Raw genomic sequence first — 17,852 nt, forward strand, 5'->3', positions numbered from 1 at the left:
CAGAAAAGGAATACGGTGAGCATTTGTATTCCGGCTGGATGGACACGATCCTGGTGGATAGCTGGAATCCAGACCTACCAGGTCAGAAAAAAGGCTTTGGGTGCCGGCAGCAGAGCTCGGGTCACAGCCCTGGGACTCCGCGCAGCGCAGACCGCGTCCCCGGGTGACCAAGCGGGCGCGCCCCGCAGGGGGCCAGCACCTGCTCGGGGTCGCCGCTCGCCCTGCGCGCATCGATCGCGCGCCGCCCCAGGGGCCTGGCCCGCCGCGTGCCGCCGGTTTAACGGTCCCGGCCCCGGGGCCCTGCCCGCCCGGACCCCGCCCCCGCCCCGCCCCCCGCCCGCTGCGCCGCCGACTTAAGCCGCGAGGCGACGCGCGGCGGGAGCCGTTCTCCGACGGCAGCCGGGCGCTCGGCCGTGGCCGCCGTGTCTGGGCTGAGCGCCGCGACGCCGCGCCGGAAACCCTCCCGGGTCTTGAGGCGGTAGGTGACGGGCGGCCGGCGCCGAGTGGGCGGCGGGCACTGCGGGGCGAGCGGGCAGGGCGAGCGGAGGCACCGAACCCCCTGGCGGCTCCGCGCTCGCCCGCTGGCCCGCTGGGGCTAGCTAGGGAGAAGGTCCAGACTGCTCGCCACCCACCTGTTGCCTGGGCAGCTTGTCTCAGCGAATCGTTAAACTGTGTCTTTTATCGAAAGATGTTAAAACAGATAAAACTTAAAAAACAACAACAACAAAAAAACTCTTTCTAGGCCCCCACTCCCCGGAATTTTTAGACAAGGTGAGAAAAATATGCTACGTGTTGATGCTGTTGGATACGTTTTTTGAGTTTTGAAAAACAGAACAGGCCAAATAGATGTATGGAATATGAAATTCTTTTGACTACCTAGTAATAGACTATCTCCTGTTCGTATTTATTTTGTTACTTTTCGTTTATTATTCTTATCAGGACTGGTTGTCTTCTTAACAAGCAGCGTTTAATTTTAAGGAATACTTTGAAGTGTAGAATTTTGAAGCAGGAAGTTGAGTTTAAATCTTAACGAGTTTTCACGTGGGAAATATACGGAAAGTAAATAAAAGTGATGTTGTTTTTTAAATTATACTAGAACTCTCCGCATCTGTATTTTGGCGGTGCTGAGAAGAGAACCGAAGACCTCACATATCCTAGGGTCGCGCTTTTCCACCGGGTACATCCTTAGCCCCAAGAAGCCCAGAATTTAAAAGGGAGATTTTAATTTTAGTACTTAGCGTGTCTAGCCCTGGCTGACCTCTAATTCACTTAGAAGCCCAGGGTGGGTTTAAATTCCTGATCCCTAGTGCTGGGATTACAGGTGTGAGCCATCATACCAGGCTTTATGCAGGGCTGGGGACCAAACCCAGTGCTTCGTACGTGATGGGGCTACCTACCCAGCCCTATTTATCTTAAACACTGAATTATCATTACTATGAAAAAAGTATTCTAAATATTCTAAAAAAAATTGTAAATTGAGGAAATGGAAAGTGTTAGCGTCTACAATCTATCCACCAAGGCGTTATACATAAATGTGCCTTCTCCAGTTAAGGTTTTCATCAACACAGAATACTTATGACAGCGGATGTCTGAACAAGTAAGCAAGTTTAGAGACGGATGGACTTCGCGGTCAAATTTACACTATGTAGATGAGGTTTCTGAACCCCATGTTTCCCACCTGTAAGGCGGGGCTAATCATTTCAACAGTTAGTATATAGCTCAATGTTAAATGAAGTAACATTTGTAAGGTGTTTAGGACGTCATAACATCTAAAGAAATGGTGTTCTAATTTAAAGATCTATACTCAATACAGATTGCATCCACATTTATCAGTTTATGTGCGTATCTATTATATTTTAGAAAATTCTAGTTAATTTGTAATTTCAGAATGAGAACAGTTTCAGCAAAACACACTGAGGATGTGTTTAGCCTCGGCACACGTGGAATAGTGGGATAGCAGCTGCAGGTTCCTGACGGACGGCCCTGAGAGTAATTTACCCATTTCATTCACCTGCCCTTGTCGTTCAGGATGATTGATACGTTTTCAAAACTTGAAACTTTGTTTAGCAAACTTTCTGAGGACTGTGTTAATAGAATGAATATTTCTAGGTATTATGCCAAATAAGATCTTGGTCATAAACTGTACATTTGCATTTTAAGAGAGAACTCTGCCATGGGCCTGCCCGGTGCTCCTCATTGATAGCAGTGAGGCCGTTTCTCTGGCAACTTCTGTCCTTTGTGAAAGTTGAGGAGTGCTCTGGGCGACACTGGCAGCGTCAGGGAAATGGTCAGGCTTTCCGATGACACAGGCATAAAAACTGATGTTATTTAATGCAACAACTAACTAGTTCAGCTAACCTGTTATTTTAACTAAATGGAGATTTGGATTACAGTTTGATTAGCGTCTGTAGCTCAGGTGTGTTATCGCGTAAATATGCAGTCCTCTAGGAAATGATGGTGGTGTGAACTCTGCACCCTGATTTCTAACTCGTCCACTACCGTGTCAGGGTTTCTGTGCAAGCAGAGTTTGGTTTTAAAAGAAAACATGAAAAGTCTGTGGGCACCTGCATTGTCTAATTTCTTGACTGATGTGAATTTACAAATGGGAAGTCCTGGGTACTCTCTTCCTCTGCCCACTGGAAGGGAGGTGGCCCCCAAAGAGCTTTCAGCTTCTGTTTATTGTTTTGCAAATGTAACTCCAACTCTTGGAATTGACCAGTGTGAATACTAGGGATTTGCCTTGCTCAGCAGCTGGAGGAGACCGTCCCTCAGTTTCAGCTGAGCAATGGAAAACAAGGAGCTGTGTGCCAAGGTCTTCTGTTCTTTTGTGTCCCAATTCACTAGTTTCATATGGAAACAGGGAGGACAGTTGCTGTATGGTATTGGGGTTCGCATCAAAAATTGTTAGGATAACCATTAAGTAAAGAAACATGTATTATAGTTAATTCATATTACACATTAGATGACTTTTCCTTTATTTTAAATATTCCATATAGAAAACAGTCAAATATTTGAGGGCTGTTTTTTCTTCCTGGTATATCAGTGTTGTATCATGAACAAATGTAGCATTGGTTTGTTCAGAAAGCTCCTTGCTGTGTTAAGTCAGCACCAGTTAACATAAGGAAGCAAGGCGGGCACCAGCACGGGTGCTGGTTGGCTCATCCCCACACGTCAGGAAAAATTAACTCTGAGGTGAGTTAGCATGGCTAACACAGAGGAAGTATACTTATTACTGTAATTCTGAAGTATCTCCAGACCTTTAAATAAGAGAAAGCATCTCTTAGAACAAAACAGTAATTGGTAATCATACTGAGGAAATATTACTTATGATCACAATTAACTTATGATCACAATTAACTTTTGGTGCTTGGTATAAAGCTAAGCAAGGGCTGCACACAGGAATTTAGGAGCCGTGCACCATGAAGATGTCAGGAGACTTTAGTTACAATGAGGAAGCCTTTTTGGCTTACTTATTAAAACTAATTATGCTGTAGATAATAAGATGAGAAGATAATTGAATTCTAGTTTCTGTGGCCTCAGCCAATTAATGGTACATTCAAATTAGCATGTAATAATATATTTACATGCTATACTTTATAAAAAAGAGTAGATGAAATCAGTGGGAACCAATGGAGAAGGTAAGGAAAGGAGATTGTTATGATTTTACTTCTGAAGACTTAATGAAAACTGCTTTGCTTTAAGGTATGTTCTGAGACTTGAAGATATTCTGTAAGAAAATAGCAACACCTTGCCTTTGGCCCAGAAAGATGAATAACCATTTGGTTTAAGAGTAGCAGGTAGTGTGGAAAGTCTGAGACGTACTGTATTTCTCTCATGTGAAACAGTAGCGTTCATTCAGCAGCTTGGTGGATATCCACTATCACTGAGGGGCTGCTCACAGCAGAGGCGCTCCTGGAAGGAAAATTGGAATCTAGTAGTTGGTGGAGGACTAGGAGTGGATGGGGAGTAGAGAGTTGATATGATCAAAGACCTTTAAACACTGATTAGTAGGTAGTTGCAATGTGTGTAATAAGTACTGGATTGGAAGAGATTGCAGAAGTGTTTTGTAAAAACAGTAAAAGGCTTCTTATTGATAACTGGAACAGTTTAGCCTAAGTGTCAGAAGGATACAAGGTTGTCCTCTGCATGGGTAAAGTCTAGCCATCACTTCCTGATCAGCTGAACTTTGGTGAACATTATCTTTCTATACCTGAAATATAAAATGAGAACACACATTAACTTCTACTGACTTATGTAACAGAAGTGTTCCTAGATGATTTATGTAAGTTATACGATTTGGTGTTTGCATCAAGCCTAGGAAGTAAGATGGCTGTTATCTACCGTCATGTAGGGTTCTACGAATGGTAAAGAGTTATCTATAATAATAATACATACATAAGCTGTTGGTTATGCCACGGGTGTAACCTGCTTCTATTATGATTAGTGCAGAAGATTTTGAACTGGTGGGCAGTATTTTTGTTTTGTTTTGATCATGTTGGGGAATTAATCTTGATCCTTGCACATGGTAGGCAATATGTCTAACCTTGAGATATATTCCAAGGTATTTCTAACGTTTTTATTTTTCAGACAGGATCTTGTTAAGTAGCTTCGACTGGCCTTCTGGCCTTGCAATTTTCCTGTAGTGATTATAGCCTTCAGGCCTGTACCGCTAATCACATGTTTAAAGTTTAGGTGTATACAAAAGGAGCATGGTTCAAAAGATGACAGTATGTATCCAGTTGCTCAAGGAATGGTTTGCTTTATCCATATTTTATATTTTTCAGGAGATAGCAGGTGAATAAAGTTTTCTTCATTAAGAACCTGTTTTCCACTTTCGTCTAGTATAAAAAAAGTATATTGTCCTCTAAATGTCATAATGTAGACATATTCTTGGCATCACAAGGTCAGATGTAGGGATCATTTACATCTATTTCAAAGATGATCAGAGAGAGGAATTAAGATCTTCTGTGAATAGTGGGGGCGTACACCTTTAAGTCCCAGCACTCAGAAAGCAGAGGCAGTTTGAGGTCATTCTGGTCCACAGAGAGAGTTCAAGGATAGCCAGAGCTGTGAAGTTAAGAGAGTACTGGAGAGTTGATGAAAATACATGAGGTATCGTTTGGCGGAAAAATAGACAGCAACCAGGGTGACTAAAGCCACCGAACTGAAGGTGTGTTTAGTAAAGGGGAGTTTTAAGAGAGTTGGTGATTAAAGAATTCGGGGGAAGAACATTTTTGATACCACAGCTCTTAACTCCATTTTTGGAGATGTTTAATTGACATCCAATGATAACGCAGAACTGGAAATAACAGTTAATAAGCCCCACTTCAATAATAAGAAGTGGGGCTAGCACTTAGTACACAAAGGCTAAGTACACATTACATTGTATTTTCATGTGTCTAGATAGCTAGGCTAAGGTATACATTACATTGTATTTTCATGTGTCTGTGGATAGTTAGGCTAACGTACACATTACATCATATTTTCATGTGTCTGTGGATAGCTAGGCTAAGGTACACATTACATCATATTTTCATGTGTCTGGGTAGCTAGGCTAAGGTATACATTACATTGTATTTTCATGTGTCTGTGGATAGCTGTAGACATGAACATTGATGTGCTAGCTAAAAAGGACTAGAGCTAAAGTTAGTCATCCTGAAATTTGTAATTGAAGAACAGAAGAGGGATCAGTTAATGTAGTTAGAAGAGGCAGCCAAAGACACAGGAAACAATACACGATAATAGAGCCACATAAACTGAAGGAGGAAAACTTCTGAAAGAAGCATTATGTAACTGTGGTGAAGGCTATACAGAGGCCCAATCGTTGAATATTTTAAATGGGTTTCATGTGTGTCTTCACTTTAATGTTTTCAAATGAGTATTGTGGTTGTTTGCATACATAGAAAAGGTCTAAATGGTCTTTATTATTTTGTCTAAAAGATGAAAATGTGTTTTTCCCCATTAAAGTATGGAACCTCAAGGTCTTTATGACAATGGAAACCAAGAAGTTGATTGGCAAACCGCTTCAACCAGCAAGACCTGTTCGTCATCTCTCTTCTCCTCCAGGTAAGTAATGGAGTTATTTAATTCTTTTAAGTAAATTTATTAATGGATAATTAGCACTTGGAAGATTTAATCATTTATAAAGTAATTACTTGAGGTGGATTTAAAAGAAGTAATAAAAATTAATGATCCCTTTTGTTGGTAGAGTTTACAAATGCTATCTAAAGGTAAAGAGACTTTCACGATCTACTGGCCCTGAGTCTTCCATATCAGTCAGGAAAAGGAGAATATGCCCTTTCCTCGAAAGTAGTTGTTATATTTTTGTTTATTTTTTTGTGATTTTTTTTAAATGCCTCATTGTATAGTTAATTGATCTCTGGTCAGAAAGACACCTTCCATATAAATAATTTGTCCTTGTGATGATTGTCCGTGCAGAGTAGTCATGTTGTAGGATGTCTTTTACAAACCCATGAGAGAATGACCATTGTTGCAAACAGTGTGCATGTGATGCCAACAGGAGCTGGGGACATGCTTGAGCTATCAGGTAGCTACATTTGGCAGTCAGACAACAATAAAGATGTCAAAGTAAGCCAGGCCTCATGGCTCAGGCATGTACTCCAACTATCCTAGTGGTTAAGGCAATAAGATAGCAAAGCCAAGGCTTATTTGGGCCACAGAGACATACAGGTCTGACTGGACAGCTTAGTGATAACCTATTTCAAAATAAAAACACAGGGCTGCCAAATGGTGCAAAGGTCAGGGTGCTGCCCCCAAGCCTGAGTGCCCAGCTTTGGTCCTGGGCCCAATATGGCAGAAGGGAGAAGTGGCTCCTGCAAGTTGTTCTGACCTATACATGTGTACTGTGGCACATGCGTGTGGAAACACATGGAATAAATAAATGCATGTAATAAAAAATACAAAACTGGCTAGAGATACAACTCATTCTTAGAATGCTTGCCTGGAATATGCAAGGTCCTGGGTTTAATCCCTGGCAACCCCCCCATCTTAAATATTTTTCTTTCTGTCCATAAAAATGTTCTTTGGACACAGTTTTGAAACGTGTGCCTCCTTGCTGCTAAATTGGCTTCTGTGGTCTAAATTACGTGGCACATGTATAAACCACACCAACATTTCCTTAGTCGATTTTGCCCCACTGACTCCATGGATTGTTTAATAAAGGAAAGAATGCCCCCTTTATTTTGTATAAAAGTGAAGCAGGAGATGTAGACATGCAACGGACTGCTCCCATCCTTGGCTTCTCCAAGTCATGCTCCCTTTCAAGAGAGCTGTGCCTTAGCACAGACAGGTAACTGAGTGGATCTCCTGGAACATAGCACCAGAGTGTGGATCCCGTGTTCTCTGTTCTGGAAGCTGCTGGGTAGAGTAGATGTTCAATTCATCATAGAGTGAGTGGCAGCTCTTCCTTCTGTGATCAGCTTTTTTTTAATTATTTATTTTACATCCTGACTGCAGTTTTCCTTCCCTCCTCTCTCGCCCTCCCCACCCCTTCAATTCTCTTCTCCTGTGTTCAGAAAGAGGCAAGCCTCCCATCGATGTTAACAAAGCATGGTATATCAAGTTGGAGTAAAACTAAGCACTTCCCCTTGTATTAAGGCTATGTAAGGCAGCCCAGTATGAGGACTGGTTCCCAAGAGCCGGCCAATGCATTAGGGACAGTCCTGCTCCCATCGCCAGGAGTCCTACAAGTAAACCAAGCTACACAACTGTCACATATATGTAGAGGGTTTAGGTCTCTCCTTTGCAGGCTCCCTGGCTGTTGGTTCAGACTCTGAGTTCCTATGAGCCAGACTAGTTGTTGCTGTGGCTTTTCTTGTGATGTTCTTGAACCCCTCTGGCTCCTAAAATCCATCCTCGCTCTCTTCTGCTGGATTCCCCAAGCTTGGCCTAATGCTTGTCTGTGGGTCTCTCCACCTGTTTCCGTCGGTTACTGGATGAAAATTCTCTGGTGACTATTGGGGTAGTCACCAACCTGGTCACAGGAGATGGCTAGTTCAGGCTGTGTATCTACTATTGCTAGGAGTCTTAGCTGGGGTCGTCTTTGTAGATTCCTGGGAGTTTCCCTTGCATCAAGTTTCTACCTGATGCCACATTGTCGTTCCCCCCACCCCCACCGCTTCCATCATGACATTGCTTTTAGTATTCTTCCCCCCCATCCACCCGCCAACCCAATCCTTCAAGTTCCCATTTCCACCTGTCCCCAGTGCACCCAGGAGATCTCTTCTATTTTTCTTCCCAGGGAAGTCCATGTGTTTCCCCCACCCCCACCCCTTTGAGCATCTTTATTACCTAGCCTCTCCAGGTCTGTGGATTGTAGCATGGTTATCTTTTACTTTATAGCTAATATCAGCTATATGATATAATCACATATATGTGGTAAATGTATATGATATATATGACACACAAATATGGTATATATTATTATATATATTACTTAGGATTGAGTACAGTTGTCTTTCGGGTCTGGGTTATCTCGCTCAGCATGATTTTTTCTAGTTCCACCATTTCTCTTCAGATTTTCTGATGTCATTGTTTTTAACAGCTGAGTAACACTCCATTTTCTTTGTCAATTCTTTGATTGAGGGGCAGTTAGCTTGCTTCACGTTCTGACTATTACAGATAAAGTTGCTATGAACATAGATGAACAAGTGTGCTTGTGTTATGATTGAGCATCCTTTAGGTATATGCCCAAGAGTGGTATGGCTGGGTCTTGAGTTAAATTTATTTCCTAATTTTCTAAGGAGCTGCCATATTGATTTCCAAAGTGACTGTACGAGTTTGCACTCCACCAGAAATGGAGGAGTGATCCCTTTGCTTCAAATCCTTTCCACCATGAGCTGTCATTTGTGTTTTTGATCTTAGCCATTCTGATAAGTGTAAGATGAAATCTTACAGTTGTTTTGGCTTACATTTCCCTGATGGCAAAGGATGTCAAACATTTCTTTAAGTGATTATCTGTTATTTGAGATTCTTCTGCCATCTGAATAAGTACCCCATTTTAAATATTCTTATTTTTTTATTTTTGATGTCTAGTTTCTTGAGTTCTTTATATATTTTGGAGATCATCCTTCTGTCAGATGTGGGGCTTTCCCCCACATCTTTTCCCATTTCGTAGGCTGCTGTTTTTTTCTATTAACTGTGTCCTTTGCCTTACATAAACTTTTCAGTTTCATGAGGTGCCGTTTATCAATTGTTGCTTTCAGTGTCTGTGCTGCTCGTGCTCTGTTCAGGAAGCTGTCTCCTGTGCTCTTGCATGCAAGGCTATTCTCCACTTTCTCTGTCAGATTCAGTGTAACTGGATTTATGTTGAGATCATTGACAGACTTGGTCTTGAGTTTTACGCAGGGTGATAGATATGGATCTATTTTTATTCTTCTATATGCCAACATTCAGCTATGCCAGCACCATTTGTTGAAGATGTTTTCTTTTTTCCATTGTATAATTTTGGCTTCTTTGTCAACAATCGGATGTCCATAGGTGTGTGGGTTTACATCTGGGTCTTCGATTCGCACGCATTGACCTTGTCCCTGTGATTGGCTTTTGCCAGAACTCTTTCCCATCGCGATTCTGCAGGCCTTCCTTTTAAGGCCGTGACATAGGTGGGTGGAAGGAATGCTGGGTGATCCTGGTCCAACTGAAGTATAATACTTTTAAGATACAGTGAAGTAGAGCTTGTTAGAGAGAACACCAAAGTAAAATAAACATCAATCTGGGGCTTTCTCAACACATTTCCAGTCTTGGCCAGCTCAAGGTCCTCAGAAGAATTTTCTTTTCCTTCAAATGCAGATTAAATTACTTCTTTTGTGAAGCCTTCCTGGTACCTTCAATCAACTATGGCAACCCCATGATTTCTCTCAAGCTCACAGTGAGAGAGTAGTTTACTGTATATGAAATTATACTATTACTTATGAGCTTGTTTTTAGACTGTGACATCTTCTAGATGCTCGTTACCTACCCATCTCCTAACGAGCTATGGCGTCAGAGGGTGGAGCAAGTATTTGTTGGATAATTAACTTATCATAAATATTTTGTAACAATGCCAAAGATGTCACAGACATGCTTGCTTGTTAGACTATGGTATAACATTTATTGACCATGTGAATATTTAGAATAGTTTTTCCCTCTTCTTACAGGACCAGTGTTCCCTTTTAACTTTCAGAATGAATATCCATGTAACACTCAGTGCTTACAAAGTGGAGTTGGCAGAGTAAGTCATAATAACAGACGGGGCTGGGGAGTAGCTCAAGGCACAGCACATGCTTATCCAGGGTTTCTGTTAGCTTGTGTGTCTATGTAAGATATATATACACATTATAGACTGTAAATGACATTGCTAAGTGGTGTATGCTTTGTTTTTTTAAAATGTTAAGGTATATTTCATGATACATTAAAGACTGCATGCTACCTGTATTCTTCTCACTCAGCATTTTAAAATGTAAATTTTTTTCTATATTTGTTTAAAAAATTTAAAGTTAAAAGCTTGACAATTCAAAACCTTGTGTATATCATTCTAAAATTAATTCTCTTTTCTTGCTGCCCTCCCAAGAACTAACTATCCTAGTTGTTATTTTTTTCCTTAAATGTATTTTGAATTTTTGACATAATAGAATTATTTTAATTACTTTATTTTTAAAAAAATTTTTCTTTCCCATTAATGTTGATGTTAAAAAATACTTAGTGAAGGTTTCCTTCTGGCCCGAGTCCTTTCCCTGCTGGCCCCTTTCCTAGTAACATAAGTAGATATTCTGGTCAGATCTTCCGGAATCAAGCTGTGAGACACAAGCATTAACATGACTGGAATACGAGGCAACTGATTAACAAATGGAGCAGCCCTGTGGGTGCCGATAAAGACAGCACATAACAATGTAGCCGTGACTGTCCAGGGCACTTTTCACTTTTTCAAGATTGAAAGGCTTTCTGTGAGAAAAACAACAAACAAACGACACCAGGATAGGAACTGCTGTGAACAACAATGTTCTTGCAGGCGGTGGTGGTGCACATCTTTAACCCTAGCACTCAGGAGGCAGAGGCAGGTGGATCTCTGTGTGTTTGAGGTCAGCCTGGTGTTTCAGGACAGCCAGGGCTATGCAAAGAAACCCTATCTCAAAAAACAAATCAAAACAAAGCTGAAAGCAATGTTCTCCCCCTCAGCTCTGTTGCTGCTCAGGTCACGCACTGAGGTGAGCTCTCTGAGTAGAGCATGGGACTATGTGCCCCACCAAGGCCTTCCTTCCTTGTTATTATCAGGTGTCACATTAGTTTCTTACTAAGTAGTTGTAAATTCTTATGTTGCTTTTAGTTTTTGTTCTCTGTAGCTTGAGAATTGGTATCTTTCATGAGTTTAGTTAGATGTGGTTTTATAGAGAGAGAATTGCCAATTCACACCATTGCCCATTTTCTCTTATGTTGTTCTCTTTGAAAAAAAATATTCCTTTGAAATATATTTTGGGTTTTGGTTTTCTTATATACACAGCAAATATTTTAAGAATATGGTCTATGAGAGTTGCTTCTTCATATTTGGGAATTTGCAAGTTTCCAAGAAGAGATACATGTTTTTCTTTGTATTTCCAATTCAAACACAGTACACCTGTTTTATGGGTAACCCTGTGTTTCTTAAGTGGCCGTGTTCATTAGGGCTACTGCTAACTAACTAGTATCTTTGTTAGAATCAGAAGAAAACTAAAAATACTATTGAAAAATTACAGGTTTGTCATATTTTGTTCCTAGTCGTTAAAAGTCGACATCACTATGGCGAAGGCTCTCCGTTAGGTGCACACTTTTCATAGCTGTTACAGCAGCAGCAAACCTCAAACCCAGCCCAGCCGGCTCTGCTCTGCACATTGGGCTTAGTCACAAAACTCTGGTCTGTACTCAGATTGTAAACATAATCATGCTTACCTTTGCATGATTATGACAGTTAAGTCACAGAACATCTAATCACTTTGCAAAACTTTTAGCATATTTTTTCTGTCATTATCATTTTATTTTTATTTAAAAACAATCTTTTCTCATTTTACATACCAATCCTAGTTCCCACTCCCTCCCTTCCTCCTGCTCCACCCACCTTTCCCTTACCCCCCCCCCAATTTACTCCTCAGGGTAATTTTTGCATGTATGAAATATTTTAGATAATGGTTATTTTAATATAACAAGGCATGAAAAAGTATAACTTTACCTTTGATGTTAGGCCTTGCTTTGAAGTAGCAGTTGTCGAGTTAATCATCTACTACAATTTTAGATGTGAGAAATACACTTTTTACATGTATTTATTTGTGCAAAGTGTGTGTGTGTTTTACAACTCCCTGAGTGTGCTAGTGGGGTTGCTTAGTGGGTCATAAACACCGTACCAGTGTCTGCGCCTCTGAAGGAAAAGAACTCCTCTTCCAGCTCCTATTAATGCTATCTGGCATATTCCCCTCTGCTTCCCATGTTAGAATGTTGAAGGGCTCAGTGGTGTGCAGGTCTTGGGCTGGTAACCTTAGCCTCTGTGAGTTCAATGCCCATGCTGTATCCAAAAGAATTTCAGAGCAATCCTCCCTACCTTATATTCTTTCACCCCCACTTTGGGGCTATTCCCTGAGTTCAGAGGGGTGAGAGAGGTACTGGTGTTCCATATAGGGTTGAGAAGTCAACATTCACTTTGACCATTGTGAACCTTTGAATTAACTACCCCCCATACTAACAGAATATGGCTAATTAACGGCATGACATACATGTCTCTGTTCCACTACTGGTCACACCTTGATTGGCAAGTTAGCACCACATAACACACGGGTTTTCATTTGTCACCAAGATAGAAGCAACACTCCTGTGACCAAGGATGGAGTGTAGGCATACATATTTAGGAAGCACGTAGACATATCCATTTAGCAAGGCAGCAGTAGTAAATCATTCTTAGAATTTATTACCTCACAATCCGTGGGCTTTGGCCAGGTTTACAGCACCAGGCCTGAATTCCCTTCTGTGAAATGGGCTTGAATCCTCAGTAGAATGAGATTCCTTAGCTGGGTAGCATGCATGCCCGAGTCACTGCTCATCCCACCTTGAGAGGCAGGTACTATTGTGCAGCATACAGCATTTATCAATGGGTAAGATCATTGATGCTTTGCTCCATGGTGGCCTGTATAGCATCTTTTGGCACTATAAAAACCAGCCAGAGGGAGGAAATTTTCAGGTTAGTTCCAGTTTGATGTCTTGGTATCCTACAACCTTACCTTCTAGTCGCGTTGGGTAACCAAGGGCAACGGCAATACCTATTTGGTTTTGGGGAATTCTGCCCCCAGTCCCCATGCAGCGCTCATAGGGAGTAGTGAGCTGAGATGGACTTGGAATGCTGTCTCCCTGTGTAGCCCAAACTGACCTTGAATTCACAGCCCTCCCTACCCCTGCTGCCTGAGTGCCGGGGCAGTAATACAGCAGAATACCAGTTTCTGCTGCTCAGGGTTTATCAGTTAGCTCCAAGTATTCCTTGATTAATATTTTAGACCTTATAAAAATACTTCTGAATGTTAAAAAAAAGTTACATAGACTTTTCAGATCCAAGTTTAAAAGTTTGTTTCCTTACTCAACAGTGCAAGACGAATGGGATGCAAGCCTTTTCTCAAGGTCTGACGGAGCAGCAGCAGCACCAGTCTCCAGTAAAGAAAGGTACTCAGTCATCACAGTAGCCCAGTACTCACAGGAGGGGGCGCTCTTTGTTGTTTGCCTCCAGGGTGATTTGTTTGTGTCAGTCATTATGCTGGTTTCTCTGCTCTCGTGGAGACACCAGAAGAACAATGATTTCAGTGAGATGGAAGGGTGCACATTTTATCAAATTTTCCATTGGGTTGTTTGATTGACTTGTACTGTACATACATACATACATCATAATACATACATACATCATATATACTACATACTCATTCTTGTTCCCTCCCTCTGTCTCCTTCCCTGCCCTTCCCCTTCCTTTTCATTTTGGATATTTGACTCCTATCAGATACCAGATATCTGATGTTCCGTTGTTTGCCCCAATGCTGGGACACATGTGTTCTTTCAGTGCTCAGCATTTTAATTGGATGACTCTGGAATTGTGTGTTTCTCTTTTGTTGCTGTATTTTAGGATTAGATGTAAAAAATGAGTGTCAGCTTTTATGAGTATTTGCCCTTGTTCCCTTCGGGGCTTCATACTTTTATAAAGTTTGGTCTTTTGATGCACTTTGAGTTAATTTATGGATATATTTGGAGATTTTGAGATGTACAGCTTTATTCTTTTATAATGTAGTTATTACTAAAGAAAGACACCTTTTCCTCATTGAAGGTCCTTGGAAGGTTTATTGGGAGTTGGGTGATGTGGACACTGGTATTTGTCTATGAACACTGAGTTCTAACCCTTTATGCTGACAACTGTAGCTTGTAGAAAGTATTGATATTTGGAAGCATAAACTCTCTAATGCTATTCACTTTCAAGATAGTTTAAGATATTTGGGGTTCATTGAAATTTCATATTTTTAGGATCAGATTTTCCATTTATGTTATAGAGGATATTAAAATTTTGATAGTTATGGCATTGAATCTATAGATTATTCGGTAGGAATATTACCATGTTGAAATATCATGTCTTGTAATCAGTGAACAGGCACATGCTTGTTGGAAATGCCAGCTCTTGTCCTGGGAGTGTTTGTCAGATTAAGCTTATATGAAATTATAGAGTTCAGAGAATGTTGATTCTTCCAGTTGTTCACCAGCTTGTCATTCTGATGGGGGAAAACTTCCAGGTCCCAACTTGGCTCTTTCCCACGACGTCACTCAGGCTCCTCCAGATGGTCACCTTGTTCTCACTCACTTCCTGTCTTTGCTCAAGCACAGTCTCCAGAAACTTAGGAAGAAGGATGTGGAATCAGTGACTTTTTCAAGTCTATCAGTTTGAAAATGGTGTTCTTTCATGTTCCCACTTGACTGATAGTCTGGCCAGACAGAAAATTTCAGCTGAAGATGAGCTTTCCAAACATGCATGCTTTAAATAAGGAAGACGCAAAACCTGAGCTATTTTAGGTTCTCATGTCCACGAAAGAGCTAGAAAGACAAGGCTGTAGATCAGACAGACGACAGTGAGCTTCCTCAACATGGAGCTGTAGGTCAGACAGACGACAGTGAGCTTCCTCAACACGGAGCTGTGGATCAGACAGATGACAGTGAGCTTCCTCAACACGGAGCTGTGGATCAGACAGACGATCGTGAGCTTCCTTTGGTGTGGAAAGCTTTTGTGCATTTCTTTGGTAGTTTTCTCTCCTTTATTTTTCTCTCTGTTCCTTTTCTAAAGCCCCTATTTGAGTCTGTTATTAAAAACATTGGCTCGCTAGTTTTTTATATTTCCATGGTCATTCTTTACCCTCTGAACAGCCTCTCACCCCTCTGTGTGCACGGGCTCATTTTGCTAATATCTTTTTAAAAAATTTATCTATCTATCTATCTATCTATCTATCTATCTATCTATCTATCTATCCTGTTACAGCGTGGTCCAATCTGAAGTTAGAAATTTTTAGTTTTCAGCCCTTCCCATCAGGGAGATTGGTCCATCTTATTAGCTGCTTCTTTCTACACAGCACTGTTTACAGCAGAAGCTGTCACTTTCTTCCTCTCTCGGACAGGATAGATCTATTCCTTAGGAGTTTTATCGAGAGACACAATGTATTTATTACAGAGATCATCTTTGTGGGTGTGTGGCTTGTCTACTTGCTAAAATGCAGAATTGTGTGAGCATTGCTACATTTTCATCACAAAACACGCTCACTTCTTTCCCACTTGCCTATTCTCGCAATCAAGCAGTTAATCACTTTCTTGTGAATTACTTTTTTCTTGATAAGTGGTTGGTAGGAATTCCACTGTATGGTTATATACATTTTATTTATCCTTTTGCAATACAACTTTTTGATTATGGTTGATATTGATTATTCATATAAGAAGTTATTGTTCGGATCTTTTTATTTCTCTGTAGTAGAAGTTAGATTGTTTTACCATAGACTAGGTAAATGTATGATTCCATCATACTGTTTTAGAGTATCCTTGTAGGTAGATGTATCTGTGAATCTACTTGTTTGATAGAACTTGGAATTCATAGTTCATCATTATTATTTAATTATAGTAATTCTATTGTATAGACTCTAATTTTCAAATTGCCATATCAAAGAAATTCAAAATCTGTGTTCAAATATTTATGTAGCCATTTCATCCATGTTGAGTGTTGTCAAGAAGTTGCTCATTCTATCTTATTTTATAACTAATGTCTGATAAGAACTCCACTATTCTTCCAGAGAATGGTCATTTGGGTTGTTTTGTGTTGATTAATCAATCTACTTAGATAATAGAAAATTTTGTTTTTATTCTTCAGAGAACCAGCTTTGTCTTTGTTTTGTCTTTGGTGATTGTAAATTCCTTTTTCTAACTTTGGGTTTAGTTTGCCGCCCAACCCTAGCATTTTAGTATAGCTTATTCGGTCATTGCTTGTATATATTTATTTTATTATTCGTATGGTTCATGATAAGAGTCATATGATTTGTCTCTACAAACCTCTTGTTGATGCTTAATTCCCCCGTTATAATGGCAGCAGTGGAGACTGAGTCTTTATACTAGGTTAAAGCCAGTCTCTAACGTGTTCATGCCTCCTGTGCTAAATGCGTCCGGCATGTTAAGATGAAGTCAGGGTTCTTTACTTCCCAGATGCCGTGTTGTTTGGATTTTCCAGTCACCAGAATTATAAACTTTTCTTTCTATATTAGCTAGAATACTGTTCTAAGAACACAAACAGAACAACACATCTCCTTATATGCACATTTTATTAGTTGAGAATTTTTCACAGTGTGCTTCCATCATGCATATCTTCCTCTCACAACTCCCTCCAGACCCCCGCTTCCCCACCAATCCAATTCTGTGTCTTTTTACTTTGTGAAATCCATCAAGACAAATTTCTGCTCCTCAGTTATTCCTAGATGTGTGGTGTTCCACTGGATTGTGGTCAATTATCAAGAGCTGTAATCGTGGAGAACACCGACCTTCCCTCTCCTAGCAGCTAACAGTTGCCAACAGCTCCTTTGCTAGGGAAGGGATTTCATGCACAAGTCCCCTCTCCATATTGCGATTTGTGTGACTGGGGCTTGTATTGGTTTTGTGTATGCTCTCATAGCCTCTGTGAGTTCATACAAGCCTCTGCCCTTCTGTGACAAGGAGACGCTTTCCTAATAGCTAAACTTCTGGCTTTTACTTTTCTGTTACTTCTTCTTCAATGATCTCTGAGCCTCTGGAGGAGGGGTGGAGTATGGCTGTTCCATTTAGGGTTGATAACTTTGCAGTGCCTTATTTTCTGCACCATGGTCAGTTGTGAGTCTCTTTGTTCATCATTTACTGAGAATGGAAGCTTCTTGGTTAAAAGTGAGAGATGCATTAATCTTAGTCATTAGCCGTCACTTTAATACTTTGTTTACTTAGCAGAGTAAAAGTAGTAATTTTTAGGGATGGCTACTTGGTTTCTCAGAACCAATTGAAATGTTCTTCTCTGGGAAGATGACTCCAGCTCTCAGCATGTTCTTTGTCTAGAGTCAAAGCCTTGCGTGCTTTCTTCTGCTAGTGTAGCATGTCTCTGGGTATTTTTCTTCAAAACATTTTTTTTTTAAAAAGTAGTAACTTCTCCCCTGTAGCTCATGACTTATGGTGCAAGTGTAGGTTTCATGTTGTGGAACTGACGGTGTCTGCTGTGTTTCTGTGGAACTGACGGTGTCTGCTGTGTTTCTGTGGAACTGACGGTGTCGGCTGTGTTTCTGTGGAACTGACGGTGTCGGCTGTGTTTCTGTGGAACTGAT

At 40.8% G+C, this 17,852-nt stretch overlaps 1 protein-coding gene across 1 annotated transcript in view; it reads left to right on the top strand.

Annotated features, from left to right (window-relative positions):
• Positions 1-17,852, top strand: part of CUNH8orf88 (chromosome unknown C8orf88 homolog) — a 27,037-nt gene continuing 9,185 nt past the window's right edge. The window contains exons 1-4 of the mRNA XM_041657583.1: positions 1-15; positions 5,968-6,066; positions 10,155-10,228; positions 13,593-13,668. Coding sequence (XP_041513517.1) covers positions 5,988-6,066; positions 10,155-10,228; positions 13,593-13,668 — 229 coding nt within the window. The 5' untranslated portion in view covers positions 1-15; positions 5,968-5,987. The remainder of the gene's footprint in view (positions 16-5,967; positions 6,067-10,154; positions 10,229-13,592; positions 13,669-17,852) is intronic.

The sequence above is a fragment of the Microtus oregoni genome, unplaced genomic scaffold, assembly GCF_018167655.1.
Source record: "Microtus oregoni isolate MIOR12 unplaced genomic scaffold, Mior012 000008F_ref0000371, whole genome shotgun sequence".
Lineage (NCBI taxonomy): Eukaryota > Metazoa > Chordata > Mammalia > Rodentia > Cricetidae > Microtus > Microtus oregoni.